General features: G+C 49.9%; 1 protein-coding gene across 5 annotated transcripts in view; it reads right to left on the bottom strand.

Annotated features, from left to right (window-relative positions):
* Positions 1–498: 498 nt before the first annotated feature.
* Slc41a3 (solute carrier family 41, member 3) overlaps positions 499–17,387 on the bottom strand; it is a 45,219-nt gene continuing 28,330 nt past the window's right edge. For all 5 annotated transcript variants that reach the window (NM_001443740.1, NM_001443738.1, NM_001443739.1 and 2 more), the window contains 7 exon segments: positions 499–1,352; positions 2,577–2,725; positions 4,519–4,653; positions 5,879–5,958; positions 9,814–9,958; positions 11,509–11,655; positions 13,155–13,299. In NM_001443740.1, coding sequence (NP_001430669.1) covers positions 1,140–1,352; positions 2,577–2,725; positions 4,519–4,653; positions 5,879–5,958; positions 9,814–9,958; positions 11,509–11,655; positions 13,155–13,299 — 1,014 coding nt within the window. In that variant the 3' untranslated portion in view covers positions 499–1,139.

Raw genomic sequence — 17,387 nt, 5'->3', positions numbered from 1 at the left:
TCTTTCTCTCCTACCTAGTGCTATAGGGTTGGAAAGGATTGGGTGGAATAAGGACTTGAAGGACGTAGAGGTATAAAAACCCAAGAAAATAGCTACTAAATAAATAAACGAGCCAACAGCCAATGCTCAACACCTCTGACATTGACTCAAAACAGAGAGGAGGGCTCTGCCCAGGTACCTGGGGCCTGGTCCACACTTGTGCTGTAGAGTACCCAATCCCCCGAACTCATTCTCCACCCCACCTGGCTCTATGCCTATGAGGAGGAAGACCTGGTGGGACATCAACCTATTCCCCAGGCCCTGAGCTCCTACCTGGGCCTGGCAAATGGGAGTCTGGCTGGAAATGGACAGGCACAGTGTTTGGGTCAGCCCATCTTCTTCCCTTAAGTAGTTGGCAGGTGGCATGAGAAATGCTGCACTGTAGAAAAGTCATCTACAGCTTGGAGACTGAGCCTTATTCTCCCACCCCCGACTACCAGAAGGAGGCAGGACACCAAGTGCAATATCAGCTATGTTTTATTACATATTTCTTGATCACCAGAACCTAAACAGAAGGTTCTGCTATGAAACAGAGGAAGTGGGAAATAAAAAGAAAGCAGCCACGAGATTAAATGCTGGAGTATAGATGAGGGGTACACAGGGCCTGCCTGGGGTGAAGGTGCATGGTCACTGGGCCCAGAGCACTAGTAACATGAACCCAGAGAGTTGAGCCCAGTGATGGCAGCAAAGTCAGGGCATGGGTAGTCCTGAGCCCTGGGAACGCAGAGGAGGTCCATCCTGATCCACCCAATGGATCACCAACAGGCTCCTTCCTCAGCATCTTCAGGTTAGAACAGCCTGCCCTACACACACACACACACACACACACACACACACACACACACACACACACACACACACACACTGTCCAGGCACACACAGACTCACACACTTGCAAGCAGAGCTCCTGATGTCAGGGCTCTACCTGAGGCTTGGCTACCAACTTCAGAATCAAGGTGTCTGCTTGTCTCCCTGGCAGACTGGTAAGGCCACCGTGCAAGCAGATGTTTAGCAGCTCGAGGCCCCAGCAGGGGAATGGCCTGCCAGACACTGTGGGTGTGAGGGAAAGTTTCATGGAGACCTGCGGGTGGTAGGCTCAGTCAGGGAGGCACAGAAACCAGCTCTGAGACCAGCTCCGCAAGATTAGCTCTGCCCCTCAGTAACCAGTCCAGGAGGAAGCACAGTGCCAGCAGGCTAGTGCCCAGCAGGTCCCCTAGGCCCGTGAGGTAGGGGATACAGTGGTTGTCAGGATCCAGGGCTTGGTGCCAGGTCAGTCGAACCATCACTTCCGCTAGGTACAGCAGGATTACCACCTGCCGGAAGAGCAAAGGGATGGAAACACAAATCAGAGGCCCAAGGACAACCAAGAATACCAGCTGGTTTCTAAGGACACTGCCAAGGTGGACGGATCAACCCCAGCATGCTCCCTTTCCCCAGCTTTGCTTGGAGCCTGCAGTGTCTTGGTCATGTGCCAGAAGCTTGGTTCCCACTGCGGCATTGAGGTGGGGGAACCTTTCTGAGCTGAGGACTAGTGAGAAATGGGAAGGTTGTGAATAAATGGATACTTCTTGAGGGACTGGACCAAGTCCCCTGGGTTCTCAAAACAGGTCGTTAAGGAACAAGCCTGGGCCATTGTTGCTGACTGGCTTTCTCATGCACACCCACTGCTGGCTCCCTATCCACTTTCTAATGTCTGTCACATGCTGGTTAGAACCCACACATACACAACTTTTAAGTGTGAGCAAATCAACTTCTTTACTCAGCAACACAGAATAGGGTTGGTTGCGGTCTAAAGAAGGCTCTGGACTCAACTATCATATGCCCTTCCTAGCAGCTGGGTCTTGCCCTGGCCTCTGAAATGCTACAGGGACCTGATGCCACTCACCAGCCAGGACCCTCCCCACATGAACCTCTCCCCCTTGGGAGGTTTGGTGAGCCCCTCAGGAAGCTTCCAAGAAGCAATCCACACGGCCCTACTCAGGTTCCACAGTCCCTACAGTGGGTCCCTGTAAACTTGGACTTGGCTGAGCGTAAAGACAAGGAACCTCTTCAGTGAACTTTCCTGAAACTGCCATAGTGTCTCTTGGCCTCTCTGCTGACACTCTAGGCCACCAGGGACATTAGCCAGCTGGCACCACAGCAGTGACCACATGCCCTCCTGCCTACACATGTTCTTAACCACCATGCAAAGCAGGGGCTTCTGTGATGGCTGGACAGCCGGCTCAGCATCCTCTGCAGAAGACAATGCATCCACAGTTGCTCCTCCTGCATTCTGTGTGGCATGCGGAGTGCAGTGCACAGTGAGTGTTCAGTGTGAGGTGCAACTGTGCAACATGCAGGGCACGGTGCGCAGTGGAGATGTGGTGCAAGGTGTGTGGCACGCAGCATGGTGGCCTCTGTCTAGTCCATGCTACTGGGCTTGAGCAAGTTGGCTGAATCTTGGTATGATGGGAACTGTACTCAGTACCTCTCACAGGGCCACTGATATTGCCTGAGAAGCCCTGAAGGCTGTGTGTCTCTGCCACTGTCCCCCTCACCTGCATCATGCCCGCCATCAGGTACAGTAACACGAAGATCTTGCTGCTTGTCACTGACTGGCCTTCCACCAGGCAGATGAGGTAGAAGAAAATCAGGTGTCCTGGGACCACCAGAAAGAGCAGGACTCGTGCTGATACAGAATTGATTTCTAGAAGGAATGGAACGAAGAGGGTCACAAAACCTACCTACCTATATTATATATAAGTACACTGTTGCTGTCTTCAGACACACAAGAAGAGGGCACCAGATCTCATTAGAGATGGTTGAAAGCCACCGTGTGGTTGCTGGGAATTGAACTCAGGACCTCTGGAAGAGCAGTCAGTGCTCTTAACCACTGAGCCATCGCTCCAGCCCTCTTAAGTGCTCTTAACCAGCCCCCACCCCCACCCTCACCCCAGTGTGAAATTATGTAACTTCTCATGGGACATAGGGACTCCCCAGCAAGACTGAGGGCAGCCACTGAGCAAGGCAGTGGCAGGGCCATCGTGCAGCCTGTGCTAGCCCCTTACTCCCTTTTGCTCTGTCTCAGAAGCTGTGCCCTCGGTTCTTCCTACTCTTTATTTGCTAGGCAATACTGGCATGGCTACATTCTCTTTTACATTAAAGCTTATTGTTCTCTGTCTGTCTGCCTGTCTGCCTGTCTGCCTGTCTGCCTGTCTGCCTGCCTGTCTGTTAGAAGTGCTGAGTCTGAAACCCAGAGTCTGACATGAACTGGATAAGCATTCTGTCACTGAACCATGTCCCCAGCTGTTTGTAACCTTCTGACCAGTTTTAAGTTTAGATTTTTTTCCTCTTGGAAAAAGAAAACCATCCCACCAAAAATCCAGAGACTAGAGAACGAGACATGCTCTTAGGGCCCCTGGTAGCTCCTCCTACCTCAGCCTTGTCTGTGCAGCTGAGGCACCAGTGACCTCCGAGCTCTGAGTTTAAGGATTCCCTAGAGAGTGACTTCACCCCACCTAAACCCAACAGCAAAACACTGTTTTGGAAATTACAGCAAGTCAATGTGGCCCCCCAGTAAAAAGTCATCACTGTCCTCCTGAGTCAGTCAGGAAAAGGCAGGAGATCACACATTTCAAACTCAGAAACTCCAACAACAAAATGGACTAAAGCAGCCAATGAACTAAGGCGGGTGTGTTTGGTTGGTGATTTCCAATTCTCCTGTCCCCCACCTCTTGAGTATTGGGATTTCAAGTGTGCACCACCATGTCCATTTTAACATCGTGCTGGGACTTGATCACAGTCAACTGGGTTACATCCCCAGCCATCTCGTGTGTGTGTGTGTGTGTGTGTGTGTGTGTGTGTGTGTGTGTGTGTGTGTGTGTGGAGCTGTTTATTTTTAGACAGTGTCTCTTATCGATTGGCCTGAAGCTCACCCATGGGGTAAGGCTTGCTGGCCAATAAGCCCCAGGAATTCACTCAGGGTCACTTCCCAGTACTGGGGACACAAGTGGACTATGCCTGTTCTTTGCTGTTGTTTTGATTTGTAATGCAGGTTCTAGGGATTGGACTTGTGTTCTCCTGACCCAGCCATCTCCTCAGTCTCAACCTTTCCTCTTTAAGGGCATGTAAAGAAAGCCGACAAGGGACGCTGTGGAGGGGTGAATACCTCGGATGTGCAGCTTTTAGGAGCACATGCCAAGTGGGGCAGCTGGCCTAAGCACTCAAGAAAAATTGAAGAAAAACCACGTGTGATCAGTAAGAAGTAAGCAAAATGCCTGATGCACAAGTAACAGAGACCATTTTCCAGTTTGTGTCTGGCATTAGAAAACATGGAGGCATGCACACGTGGTCACCACTACTTTCGAGGTAGAGAGCATTGTCACCTGAGTCCAGGGGATCAAGGCTAACCTGGGTGACATAGTGAGACCCCTTGCAAACATCGGGACAAGGGGGTGGGGGTAAAGAAGGTCATGTGGCCTCCTCAGACAGCATACCAACCTGAGGAGCAGAAAGTGAAGCAAGGGTTAGGCCAGAATCTCTTCATCTGGACAGGGAGGACCCCAGGTGTGCTCCACATATGCAGAAAGGTGGAGATGCGGCTGGTCTGAATGGCCACCAGGTTGCCACCGACACCTGTGAGGGGAGAGGGCATGGCAAGCTCAACCTCTGGCTTCCAGCTCTTCCTGGATACTGCTTTCTTTAGGATGGTGTCCTTGATCGGTTTGGCATTTCTTATCTCCTATTTCTTTGCCACTCATATTTACAGTGCGCTCAGTGAAGGGTGTCTTCAAGGAGACTCCAGAGGATGAAGAACGGTGTATAGGACACTACTAGGACCCAAGAGCCCAGAAGACCAAGAGTTCATTCACATCCTGGAATTCTGAGACATGCTGGTAAGGATGTGACCCCTGCAGGGCGGGTGGTCTAGCTGGCCACAGCCTTCTCTTGGGAGCTGGCAGAGGAGTCCACAGCCTAGCAACAACTTTCCCTAGTTAGGCCAGAGACACCAAGGGTCTGAGATCAGTCACATGGTTGGCCCCAGGGAGAAAGACATTGACCTGCAGGCAGAGAATGGCTGGACATTTATATCTCTTGACTATATACAACTTTAAAAAGAAGGGAAAAAATCAGTTATGTTTATAGATTCAGCTCTTTACTCCAATTCCCAACCTCTCTTAACCCTCAGCATCCAGGTAACCAGAATCCAGCTTCCCACAGTCACCACGGCAGGAAGGACAGGGAAGGCAGTACTGCCTTTAGGCTAGGAATGGCCTCCAGCTAGCCCCAGTCCCATTTTGCTGATATCTCTGAGCACTTAGGAGGGGAGTCAGGGTGTCAGCACCCCAAAGCCTGCAGACCAATGACAGTACGGCAGTGGAAGGGAGTCAGTCCATGCAGGACAGTGGGGGCGTGTGGGGCTGAGCGCCACACAGGTCTTGCTGGCAGTCACCAGGCCCAGAGAGTAAATCCACTAATGTCATGGGCTTTATTTTTAAGGTGACAACAGAAATCTAGAGTCTCATGTGTCAATGTCTAAGTTTTAATGTCATCACTGACTCTACAACAAGCTAAGAAAACCTGGTCTGTAGAAAGATCATCCATCACATGGGTTCAAGGTCAATCTGCAATACAGAGAGTCCAGGGTGCCCTGATAAACAAAGTGAGACCCTATCAAAAGCACAGTGTGTGCTTCAGTCCCCGTCTGCTGGGGGCTCCCTTCAGGTCCTTTCAAGCCTAATAGACCCTGTAGGCTGTGCAAGCTCGGTTTGCCCAACCACCTCACAGTCTGAGGCTGTACACTGGTGTTCAGTCCCCACTCAGCCCAGGGTCCCCAAGAGGAGCCCCACCCACCACTTACCACATATAACTGGAGTCAGGACAGCCATGCCTTTAAACTGATGTTTCGAAATGGTTTTGCTCAGGATGAGGCCTCCGAAACTGGGGAGAGAATGGAGCTGACGTTAGAGTGGCCAGGCCAAGTGCCCACTGACCACCTTCCTGGGCTTGGAAAATACTGTCCCTTCCCCCACACAGAATGTCTGCTGCAACCACAGAATGGACTGCAGTTTCTACCAGAGAACATGGTGGGACCAACCCTACGGCCCTCCAGGCTTCACCAGCAGCTGTGCTGGAACAGTGACTAGTGTGAGAACTGTTTCCCTGGAGCCAGGATGAGGGACCCTGAAGCCTACTGTACTGGGTGGCTTTTGACAACCTGACACAAACCTACACATATCTGGGAAGAAGGAACCTTAATTAAGTCCATCTGAGTGGCCTGAAGGCAAGTCTGTGACGTATTTTTGTAATTGATGACGGATGCAGGAAGGCCAGCCCACTGTGAGTGGGACAGGTGATCTTGGGGTATATAAGGAAGCAACCTGAGCAAGCCATGGGGACCAAGCCAGGAAACAGCACTCCTCCGTGGCCCCTGCTTCACTTTTTGCCTTCAGAGTCCTATTTTGAGCTCCTGGCTTGACTTTCCTTAGTGACAGACTCTTAAGTTGTAAGCTGATGTAATCCCTTTCTTCCCCAAGTTGTTCTTGGTCATGGTGTTTTATCATAGCAATAGTGTGGTGGCTTGAATATGCTCAGCCCATGGAAAGGGACACTGTTAGGAGGTGTGGCCTTGTTGGAGGAAGTGAGTCACCATGGTGGTGGGCTTAGTGGTCCTATACTCAAGCTCCACCCAGTGCAGAAGAACCAGTCTTCTGGCTGCCTTCCAATCTAGATGTAGAACTCAGCTCCTCCTGCACCATGCCTGCCTGGATGCTGCCATGCTCCCACCTTGATGATAATGGACTGAGCCTCTGAACCTGTAAGCCAGCCCCAATTAAATGTTCTTTGTAAGCATTGCCTTGGCCATGGTGTCTCTTCAAAGCAATGGAAAACCTAACTGAGACAAATGGTAACCCTAAGACGTCTAATGACGGTCAGTTCTCTCTTGCTCTGTCCAGCTTCAGCCCTCCTGGCTGCCAATACTTCTGCACTTGGCCTCAGAGGAGTGAATAAGGCCTAGGTAACAGTTTCAGAGTGTACAATGTGTGCAGTCACTCACACCAGAACACAGGCGCTGTGGCAAGGCTGTGCCAGCAAATGTCCCCCTCACTTTGCATGTTCCAGGGATCTTGGGTGGGAGGAGGTTGAACAACTTGGCTGGATTAAGAGACACCTGTAGATTGCTGGGGTACACCTCTGGCTGTGCCAATGGGGATGAGTCCCTGGGGCCACACCCTGCCCTGGCCTTTCCCTTCTGTGCTGTTCCTTCTCTAGGCCTTGTGGACATCATGATACAGACAGCTTTCCACACACACAGTCTAATCTCCACATTCTGCCTAGCAGCACAGGGCCAACCAACCATGCTGAACTTCTAAAACCATGAGCAAAGCAGTTCTCCTCAGGTTGTTTCTGTCAGGTGGTTTTGTCAATGACAGCAACCAGAAGGAAAACTAGCATCAGAGACACCCAGTCTCCCATGTGACTAAACCTGACCATATCCGGCTCTGAGCTCTTTGGAATTGGTGTGGGAGAAAGTTGGAGAAATCTGGAGATCTGGGCCATAGAAGCTTAGAATGTTCTAGGTGGAGTTAGTGAGAGATCAGAGTGGTGAAAGAAACTCAGACAGTGAAGGCCTAGCTCTTGTTGGGCTCCAGACACAGGGAACTGAGCTAGGAGCCATTCATGATATATCCCTGCCCCCCCCCCCAAATTCGTAACAATATTCCAGTATGAATAGGAGTGACTCACAAGGCCCACTCCTAGTTGAGAAAACAAAGGCACTGGTTCTGGGAAACAGAAAATCTGTTTTCTTCCAGGCAGGGCCACTGGTAGACTATCTATGCTACAGTGGCAGCCCCTACAGCAGGCTGTATGTGGACGATAGTAAATGGACTCAGTAGGATATATAAATATAGCTATCACTGTCTGTCCGTCCGACTGTCCATCCATCCATCTATGGAGGCTATGAAGTTGGAAAGCAACAGGAGAGAATCCTGGAGGAGTTGGATGTGGAAGCCTGAGGTGTGAGTTTGCGCAAAATAAAATGTATTTAATTAAAATAAAAAGTACGAAGGGGTAAAAAGGAATTTTGCTTATTTTGGTTTTGCTTGAAATAGTGGAGCTGGATATAAACACCTTATTTGGTGGAACTGTTGCGGCAACATGGCACGCAGGCTGTGGTGTAATAATTCTGACTGTTTAGTTAGATTTACAGTGAGAAAAGGGAGCAGAAAGCTGGTCAGAAGGACCTGAGGAAAATGTTCAAGTCTAGAGAACTTGCAGAGGCTGTGGCTGTCAAAGAGATCAGTGGCAGTCAATAGAAGCCAAGCACGTTACCCAGGACAACAGGAATGCCTGAGGGCATCTCAGGAATTGACCTGACCCACCCATCCCAGGCTCCATGAAAGAAGTTACAGCATTCCCCTGAGACTTCCTCAGTGGCTGGACTCCCTTGCTACCTGCCGGGATAGCTAGGGAGTGTCTCTGAATTGGGTGACCCATGCACTCAAAGGCTGCTGTATAGATTCGGAGCCCAAGGGATACTTTGTATCTAGTGGTAGTTTGTATCTAGTGGTAGACCATGGTGCTGAACAACCGGTACTGGTTTGCAAGCATGTAGAATGCAAGCATAGGAAGTCATAGAGGTTCCCATCCACATTTCAGAGAAAGTCCTCAGAGGCCAGGCAAGGTAAGGCAAGGTGGGGAATCTCTTCAGGTAGCCTGAGGGGGTGATGTGTGAAGCTAGGAGGGTCAAGCCTAGGCTAAAGGGGGTCTCCAGGATGTTCGAGGTGCCAGGGTATGGAGGCAGCAAAGTATAGAGGTCCTGTGGGCAGGGAATTGAAAGGCCATAGGGCTGGACTTCACAGCAAGCCCATTGAAGCTCACATCATGCAACCATGTGTCCCAGATGCTAGACAGGGGGATACAGATTTAACACCTGGCTTGCCATGTTACAGTCTTACTCTGGGAGTCTACTCTGTTTTCTCTGAGCCACTGTGTGTTGGGAACATACAACTTGCTTTTGACTTAGAGTCTAGAGTCTCGGAAGGGACTCTAGCATAGGGACTGTTACCATCACGGGGATGCTTGCTGCTAACCCACACAGTTTGCACTGTAAGATAGAGGTGAGTTTTGGGAATGACAGTGGGATGTTATGGTTTGAAGTGACTTGTCTCTGTGCCAACTTGATAAAGACGGATTGTGATGGCCATTGTTTTTAAAGGCCCACTATGTAGCCCTAGACATCTTTGAATTCATACAGAGCAGACTTGGCCTCAGACTCACAGAGATCCTCCTGCCTCTGCCTCCAGAGTGCTGGGATTGAAGGCACATGTGCCACCTTGCCTGGCCTGTAATGGTCCATGTCACCTGCTTGCTTGGCAAGTTTACACTCAATAGGTGATCAGCACTACGTGGCCCTGTCAGGACACTTCCTGAGAGGGTTTGTGACTAATCAACGGGGCTCTGACTTAATGGATGGATTACTCCCTTGATAGATTAAGAATCCTCCTGTTGGGAGGTGGTGAAAGGCAGGAGGTATGGCTAGCTAGAAGGAGGAGGTCACTAGGGATGTGAATCCCTGGAGGCCACATCTTGGCCTGGCCTCTTCCCATATCCTGAGCACCTCTGAAGTGAATGGTGCTTCACTCTGATGCGCTTCTGCGGCCACGGTCTATCTGAGGCTACATGGCCAAACCTTCACAGACTGAACCCTCTGCAAGAGGGAAAAAGAAGCCTCCCTTCGCTGACAAGCATTTCTGTCACAGAACTGAGGGACCTTTGCTCCACGCTGCTCACCTGCTGATGATCATGGCTAGGATAATGGGAAACCACCCATACTTCAGGATCTTCATGATGGGTGGGTTCTGCTTGGCAATGAAGATCCACAGAGGGGTGAGAGCCAAGAAGCCAATGCAGACCAGAGGCGTCAGATACCACGTGTCTGAGGGAAAGCAGACATACATAGCTTAAATGGCCAGGGCTGGCACATCACAGGAGTTGGTTGGAGTACGCCTTTCATAGGTGAGGTGTAAGTTGGGAACCGAGGGCACTTGCCATCTAGAGGGGCTGCCCCACCATATCTGCCAGAGAGTAACAGTTAGACAACCGGGAAGCCCCTCTCTGTCCTGCCCCATCCCTGCACTTCTCTAACATCTGAGCAATTGTCAAGACTCTTGATCAGGTTCTCCCTTACCCAGTGTTACAATAAACAGCACTAGGACAGGGTATGAGCAGGTAGCCGGTACATGACAGTTCTCCTGCTTAGAGGTCTGAAACCCAGAAAAATGAAGAGGCAGTTACCAGGGCACATGACTGCAGGGGTGGAATCAGGAGGAAGCTTTCTCCTGGCTGAGATATTCTATATTATTGTGGGATATGGATCAGGCTGGCCTGGTAGCCACTCATTTCCCAGAGCCACATCCAGCTGTGAGGTCAGTGCCCCACCTACCCAGGGCCCTTGCTTCTGCTCCTTTCCAGCCTCGTTCTGAGCCCACTTCCCACATGTGCACAGAACATTGATTTGCTCTAGAGGCATCCTTGCATGTTGTTCCTACCCTCCTGAGCAGCCCCAATGCTAGATGGCTAGACATGGTGTGTGTCCCACTCTGCTCTGGGTGGTGTCTCTGGCATGGTGTCACCACCACCTCCTTATTCTCCACAGACTACAATGGTGGTCCCTTCATCTGCCACGGGCTAGCTATAGACAAAGAGCATCATGGTAGATATGGCCGACTTCTGTACCATCCCCAGAACTGGAAGCAGAGAAGGAAGGTTCCTTAGGCTCTAAGCAGACCACTAACACTCAGGGACACAGTAGTCTCTTTACAAGACACGTGGGAAGGCTCCCTGTCCAGGTTCCCCATAACTTCAGACAGGAGCCATCTGTCTCTCACCTCACACTCATGCATCTTCCTGACAGCTCCTGGCATGTGTGAGCTAATTCACTCTCCAGTCACTGAAGACCTGTCTCCTGGAGCCAGGCCCACCATCTTCCTGAGAATCCGCAGCAATGGGGGGAGGGGTGCTCTTATTTGCTTTGCAAATAATATGCAAATAATGATCTTCTATGCAAATCAGACTGGCCTAAAAGTACAATGAGGTCATCTTACCTGATTCCAAGGCTCCTCACTGCCACCTAAGAGGACATTACAGGAATCAGTCCAGACTGGACAGAGGTGGCCCAGGTACAGTGGAAGTCATACTGTCTTATCTGTATCTGCTGCTCATTTCTCAAACCTCCAAACCCTTCTTCCCACAGGGCACTGAGCTGTGCTAGACCTTTCCAACAACTGTAGACACACATACATGTGTGTGTGCTCGTGTGCGTGTGTACATGTGTGTATGTGTGTGTTTGTGTGCATGTGTGTGTGCATGTGTGTGTACATGTGTTTGTGTGTGCGCGTGTGTGCATGTGCGTGTTTGTGTGTGTGTGTGTGTGTGTGTGTGTGTGGTGTGATATCTGCGCATACCCCTCCCTAGAGCCTTCTCTACCTCTGTGGCTGTAGAAGAAGCTGCTCATCAGGGCCAGGATAGACAGCGTGATGAGGTCTCCCAGGCTGGCTGCAATGGGTGTGGCGATGTTATCAGGGTTCACCCCAAACTTCCGAGCACCAATCACTATGCAGATCATTAGAATTCCTGCAGCAGGAGAAGAGGCCCAGGGAGTAGTTGGTGGTGAGACAGCTTAGAGGCTCCCCGCTCAGGAAGGGTCAAGCAGGTGGTCAGAAACTTAATAGTTCTATCAGTGAAACTCCAGATGCTCAACAGGCTGCCTACCTCCCTACTTTTCTGTCACTGGCTGGAACCTGTGGGGGGTCCTGAAACCCTGAACACACACTTGAGCAGGCGGGTGGCCTCTGACATCTGGAACCACCTGGAATTACAGGGACACAGCATTTGCAGCCTCTGCTGCGTGGAGAGCTGTTCCAAGGATGCTCTAAGCAAAAGAAGCCCGAGGGGCAGAGAGATCTGGCCTCCAGGATCTTCTGAGTCGTCTGAGCAACCTTAGTGTGAGCCATTTCTTAGGTTCAAGCACCAATGGAGGATGGGGAGGGAGGACAGGTGGATGTGTGTCCCGACACCATTGGGATGGAAGGCTCTGCTCAGACATCAGAGATATCCTGGGAGTCCCTTATCTTGGGAGCCCAGCTATACTGTCACCAAATCACATGAATGAAACACATGATCCTGAAATGCAGATGGTGATGGGTTTCATGGCTTGGCTGGGAGATCAGAGCCGCACATCTCTAGGGGCTCATCTGCCCTGTAGTCTTGCAGCCTCATTAATTACGAGCTGGGACTTCACCTATTTCAGCAGGCTCCCTTGGTTCGTCAAAACATTGTGCATCTTGGCTTTTAGAATTTAACACTACTTAAGAATCTCGTGACTCTAAAAATAATTACAACAAGGCCCTGTGCTCGGTCCCTAGTACCACAAAACGAGTGGAGTTAAAAATAAAAAGGACTCCATTCACCCTCGATGCTGTCCTGATACTGCCATCACCTGCCACATTGTGTCCTATGTGACCAAGCCAGAGCCCCGAATCTTCTTTCTAAACTCCAGCTCCAAGTGAACCTGAATGTACACAACTGAGCGAATGGCCTGGGGTTGGTCCCACTGGAGCCCCGAAACAGACACTGCTGGTTTGGAGATGCTTATTAAAAACCATTATGCAGTTTTTAGTCCCAGCACTCAAGAAGCTGAGGCAGGAGGCTTGTTATAATTGTGAGCCAATTTGAAGAAAGCTGCCACGCTCAGGTATCTGACTTCAGCAAGGTGTGGCAAACTGAATCTGTCAAGGCTGAGAAGGGACAGCAGAGCTCCCTTGGGCATGTACATGCTCTCTGCACACACACGCACACACACACACACACACACACACAGACACATACACAGACACACACACACACACACAAACACACACACAGACCTGCATGTGCACACACACACCTAGGAGGGCACAGGGCAGACTGAGGACCAAGCAGGCTTTTCCCACCCACTACCACACCCCTGGAGTTCCACACTAGTGGCACAGCAACCTCATTGCAAACTTCTTCCTCTGCTTAACAAAACAGCAGAGAAGCAGCTGGCCTGGAGCCTGGGGTCTGGGGTCTGGGGTACATGGGGCCTGGCTCACCTAGGGCCAAGGCAGCGAGGAAGGCGGTGATGACACTGCTTGTGCACAGCAAGGCCACCTTGGCCCAATCGAACTCCTCGTGGGACACTGTGCCCAGCATCAGTGAGGCCACTGCAGCCAGGAGCCCCACAACAGTGGCCTGCACCTGTCAAGACAGAAACCAGACCCATGAGAAGGGTCCCCGACCACTGTCACCCTCCCTGCCCTTCTTTCTGACTTTTGGTCACCACAAGGGTCAAACAAGAAACCCTTCTGTCCTTTGCCCTGGCCTTGCTGGCAGTGTCCTCCTCAGCACTTCCCTTCAAGGTGACCCCCTGGAGAGCCTCCCTGCCTACCTCTGTCCCATGTGAGATGCCACCTGCAGGAGGACAGCAGGGTCTTGGAGGGACGCATGCCTCTGACTGGCCTCTCATTCCCATGGTAGCCCCAGACCCACTGCAATGTCACATGTACATGTCTCACACCCTGGCTGTCCTGTCCCCAGCTCACAGTCTCCTTCTCTGTCTCTGGAGCATGATCTTCTAGGCCACTAAGACCCTCACCACCTACAGCCCAGGTCTGAACCAGCATCAAGACCCCTAATCCAAAATGTCTACACGGCATGGTGCCCATTACCAAAGGATGAAGGAACACAGGTAGAGCCTTTTAATGTCTATGGACAAGAAGGGCAGGTAAGTGCGTGTAAGCATGTGACTGCATGTGTGAATGTGTATGTGTTTGTGTGTGTGTACATGAGTGCATGTACATGTTCATATGTAGAGGTCAGAGGATAACACATGGAGCTGGTTCTTTCCTTCCACCATGAGGATCCCAAGGGTTGAATTTAGGTAACTGGCAGCTAGTAAGTGCCTTTACCTGCTGAGCCATCTCATGGCTCCCACTTTCTTCTTTTTCTTTCTTTCTTTCTTTCTTTCTTTCTTTCTTTCTTTCTTTCTTTCTTTCTTTCTTTCCTTTCCTTCTTTCTTTCCTTTCCTTCTTTCTTTCTTTCTTTCTTTCTAAGATTAATTTAATATGTATACAGTATTTTGCCTGCATGTACACCTGCAGGCCACAAGAGGGCACTAGATCTTATTAAAGATGGTTATGAGCCACCATGTGGTTGCTGGGAATTGAACTCAGAACCTCTGGAGGAGCAACCAATGCTCTTAGCTGCTGAGCCATCTCTCCAGCCCACTACTACTACTACTACTACTACTACTACTACTACTACTACTACTACTACTACTACTACTTCTTCTTCTTCTTCTTCTTCTTCTTCTTCCTCCTCTTCCTCCTCCTCCTCTTTCTCCTCCTCTTCCTCCTCCTCTTCCTCCTCCTCTTCCTCCTCCTCCTCCTCCTTCTTCTTCCTCTTCCTCCTCCTCCTCTTCCTCCTCCTCTTCCTCCTCCTCTTCCTCCTCCTCCTCCTTCTTCTTCCTCTTCCTCCTCCTCCTTTCTTCCCCTTCTCCTTCTTCTTCTTCTTGACATGGACCTGGGGCTGTTTTCACTTAAGACTGGCTGGCCAGCAAGCCCCAGGCATCTTCCTGTCTCTGCCTCCCAGGGCTGGGACTGCAAGTGCACAGCACCACACTGGGCTTTTTAGGCCAGTTGTAGGGATCAAACTCAGGTTTGGTCTTGTAAGGTGAGCACAACAACAGAAAGCCCAGGTTAACCAATGTACTACGAGCAGGGTCCCCACAAGATTTCTCATGGAGTCCGATGACTCTTTCCAAACGCCATGGTGATGAGTAACCACAGGTGCAGAGCCAAGGCAACTTACTGGAGGGAGATGGGGGCAGGGATTACTGGTCTATATCAAGTACACTGAAAAATATGAGTCAAAACATATTGTGAAGCTGGAGAGGCAAGAGCAACCTGTCACTGCCAGAGAGAGCCATATGGAGCCACGAGCCAGGGGAGCCCAGAAAGTGAGCACAGGAAACTGCTATGTAAATCTAGACCAGTGAGGAAGGGATGAGGAAGGTGTATCCTGGAGGTGTGTGTGTGTGTGTGTGTGTGTGTGTGTACGTATGTGTATATATGTATATATATTCACATATATATTCATATATCCATATATATTCACATATATATTCACATATATATTCACACACACACACACACACACACACACACATATATATATATATATATATATATATATATATATATGAATGACCTCGGTGAGTAAATACTAAATAATCAGAGCAAAAGAACTGAAGGACCAGGAGAAAGATGGAGCCCCCACCCCACCTGACACCCTTAAACACTAAAACCCATGGTGTGAACTAAAGGGATATGTGATAGTATGCTTAAGATTTTTGCAGCCAGGCATGGCTTCGTGTGCCTGTTCCCACAGTTAGAGGCATAGCAAGAGGATCAAGACATCAAGGTCAGCTATTATACAGAGATCTAGCAAGAACCAAGTAAATGTTTAAAAATATCTCTGACCAGCAAAGGCCTTCTTTTAAAGATAGAGCATAAAACCCATGAAGAAAAGTACAAAGCCAGGCGTGGTGACATACGCCTGTGCTACCTGCCGCTCTGGAGACTGAGGTAAGAAGGTCACAGACTAAGGCCTGCCTGGGCTACAGAGTGAGTTCAAAGCCATCCTGGGCGACGTACCGACCCCTTGTCTCAAAATATAAAGTAAATAAATGGAAGCAGGAGATACAGCTGCGTGGTAGAGCACCCACCTGGATGCACATGGTTCAACCGTCAATACTGAAAAACGTATCTGTATGTAGCACATTATAAACAAGGTGTGTGTGACGGTAAAGACACCATGAAGTTATGTACAGCAATAGTATTGACTTCCCTAGTTTTCAAGAAGACTCCAGGTAGAAGCTAATATGAAGCATGCATCCTTGGTATCTGGCCCTGAGGATTTGGCTCGGCACCCAGTGCTCATCACACACAGTTAATGAACAGGAAATAGTGGGGAAGCCTATTCTGTATCCTTCAGGCCTCGTGCTGCTAGCTTGAGTTCAGAATGCCCATTCTTTAAGTCTGGTCTTCAGCTACAGGAAAGTGTGTGGGCCAGTAAGGGGTGGAGTTTCCTGGGAAATCTTAAGTCTTTGGGAGAGTGCCCCCCCCTTCTAATTTGCTTCCTAGACACCATGAAGTGACAGAGCTTTGCTCTGTCAATGAATCACCATGCACTCAATGGCGACAAGAATCTAGGAAACAGCGAGCCATGCCTGACCCTAAGAAGTTGGAAACAGAAGAAACTCACCGGCAGACATGTGTGAGCTGGTTCACGGATGTGGGTAAAGACTAGAATGGGAGTTGGGGGTGGGTCTGAGACTAGCATCTTCTCCAGAGAAGCATTTGTGTGTGTGAACAGAGCTGGGGTAGCAGTATAATAGACCAGAGTGCCTGTTCGTTCACACACTGCTCTAGCCATGCTGCACAGGGAGTCTAAGTCATCACAGGGGAAACACGAGCTACAGGAAAAGAACTCCGTGGTACAGGTCTGAATTCTCTGTGGGCATGTGCCTGGAGTGGGGGGGGGGGGGGACACGTAGTTTCGAAAGGATGGTTTCCGTTCTGGTGAGGTAACTTCCATGCTGCTGTTGGTACCTGAGATGGTTTTCATTTTCCCAGAGGAAAAAAATCTAAGCCTCAAACTGGTCAGAAGGTCACAAACAGCTGGGGACACATGGTTCGGTGACAGAATGCTTATCCAGTTATGTCAGACTCTGGGTTTCAGTCCCAGCACTTCTAACAGACAGACAGACAGACAGACAGACAGACAACAATAAGCCTTAATGTAAAAGATTGTAGCCATGCCAGTATTGCCTAGCAAATAAAGAGTGGAAGAACCGAGGGCACAGCTTCTGAGACAGAGCAAAAGGGAGTAAGGGGCTAACACAGGCTGCACGATGGCCCTGCCACTGCCTTGCTCAGTGGCTGCCCTCAGTCTTGCTGGGGAGTCTCTATGCCCCATGAGAAGTTACATAATTTCACACTGGGTTGGGTGTGGGTGTGGGGGCTGGTTAAGAGCACTTAAGAGGGCTGGAGAGATGGCTCAGTGGTTAAGAGCACTGACTGCTCTTCCAGAGGTCCTGAGTTCAATTCCCAGCAACCACATGGTGGCTCTCAACCATCTATAATGAGATCTGATGTCCTCTTCTGATGTATCTGAAGACATCTACAGTGTACTTATATAGAATAAATAAATCTTTAAAAAAGAAAACAACAAGTATTTTAAAAAAAAAAAGGCGATTAAGAGCAATTGTGCTCTTGCAGAGGATC

This window comes from Rattus norvegicus, chromosome 4, assembly GCF_021556685.1.
Source record: "Rattus norvegicus strain SHRSP/BbbUtx chromosome 4, alternate assembly SHRSP_T2T, whole genome shotgun sequence".
NCBI classification, from domain to species: domain Eukaryota; kingdom Metazoa; phylum Chordata; class Mammalia; order Rodentia; family Muridae; genus Rattus; species Rattus norvegicus.
This window is presented reverse-complemented; position numbering and strand designations above follow the sequence as displayed.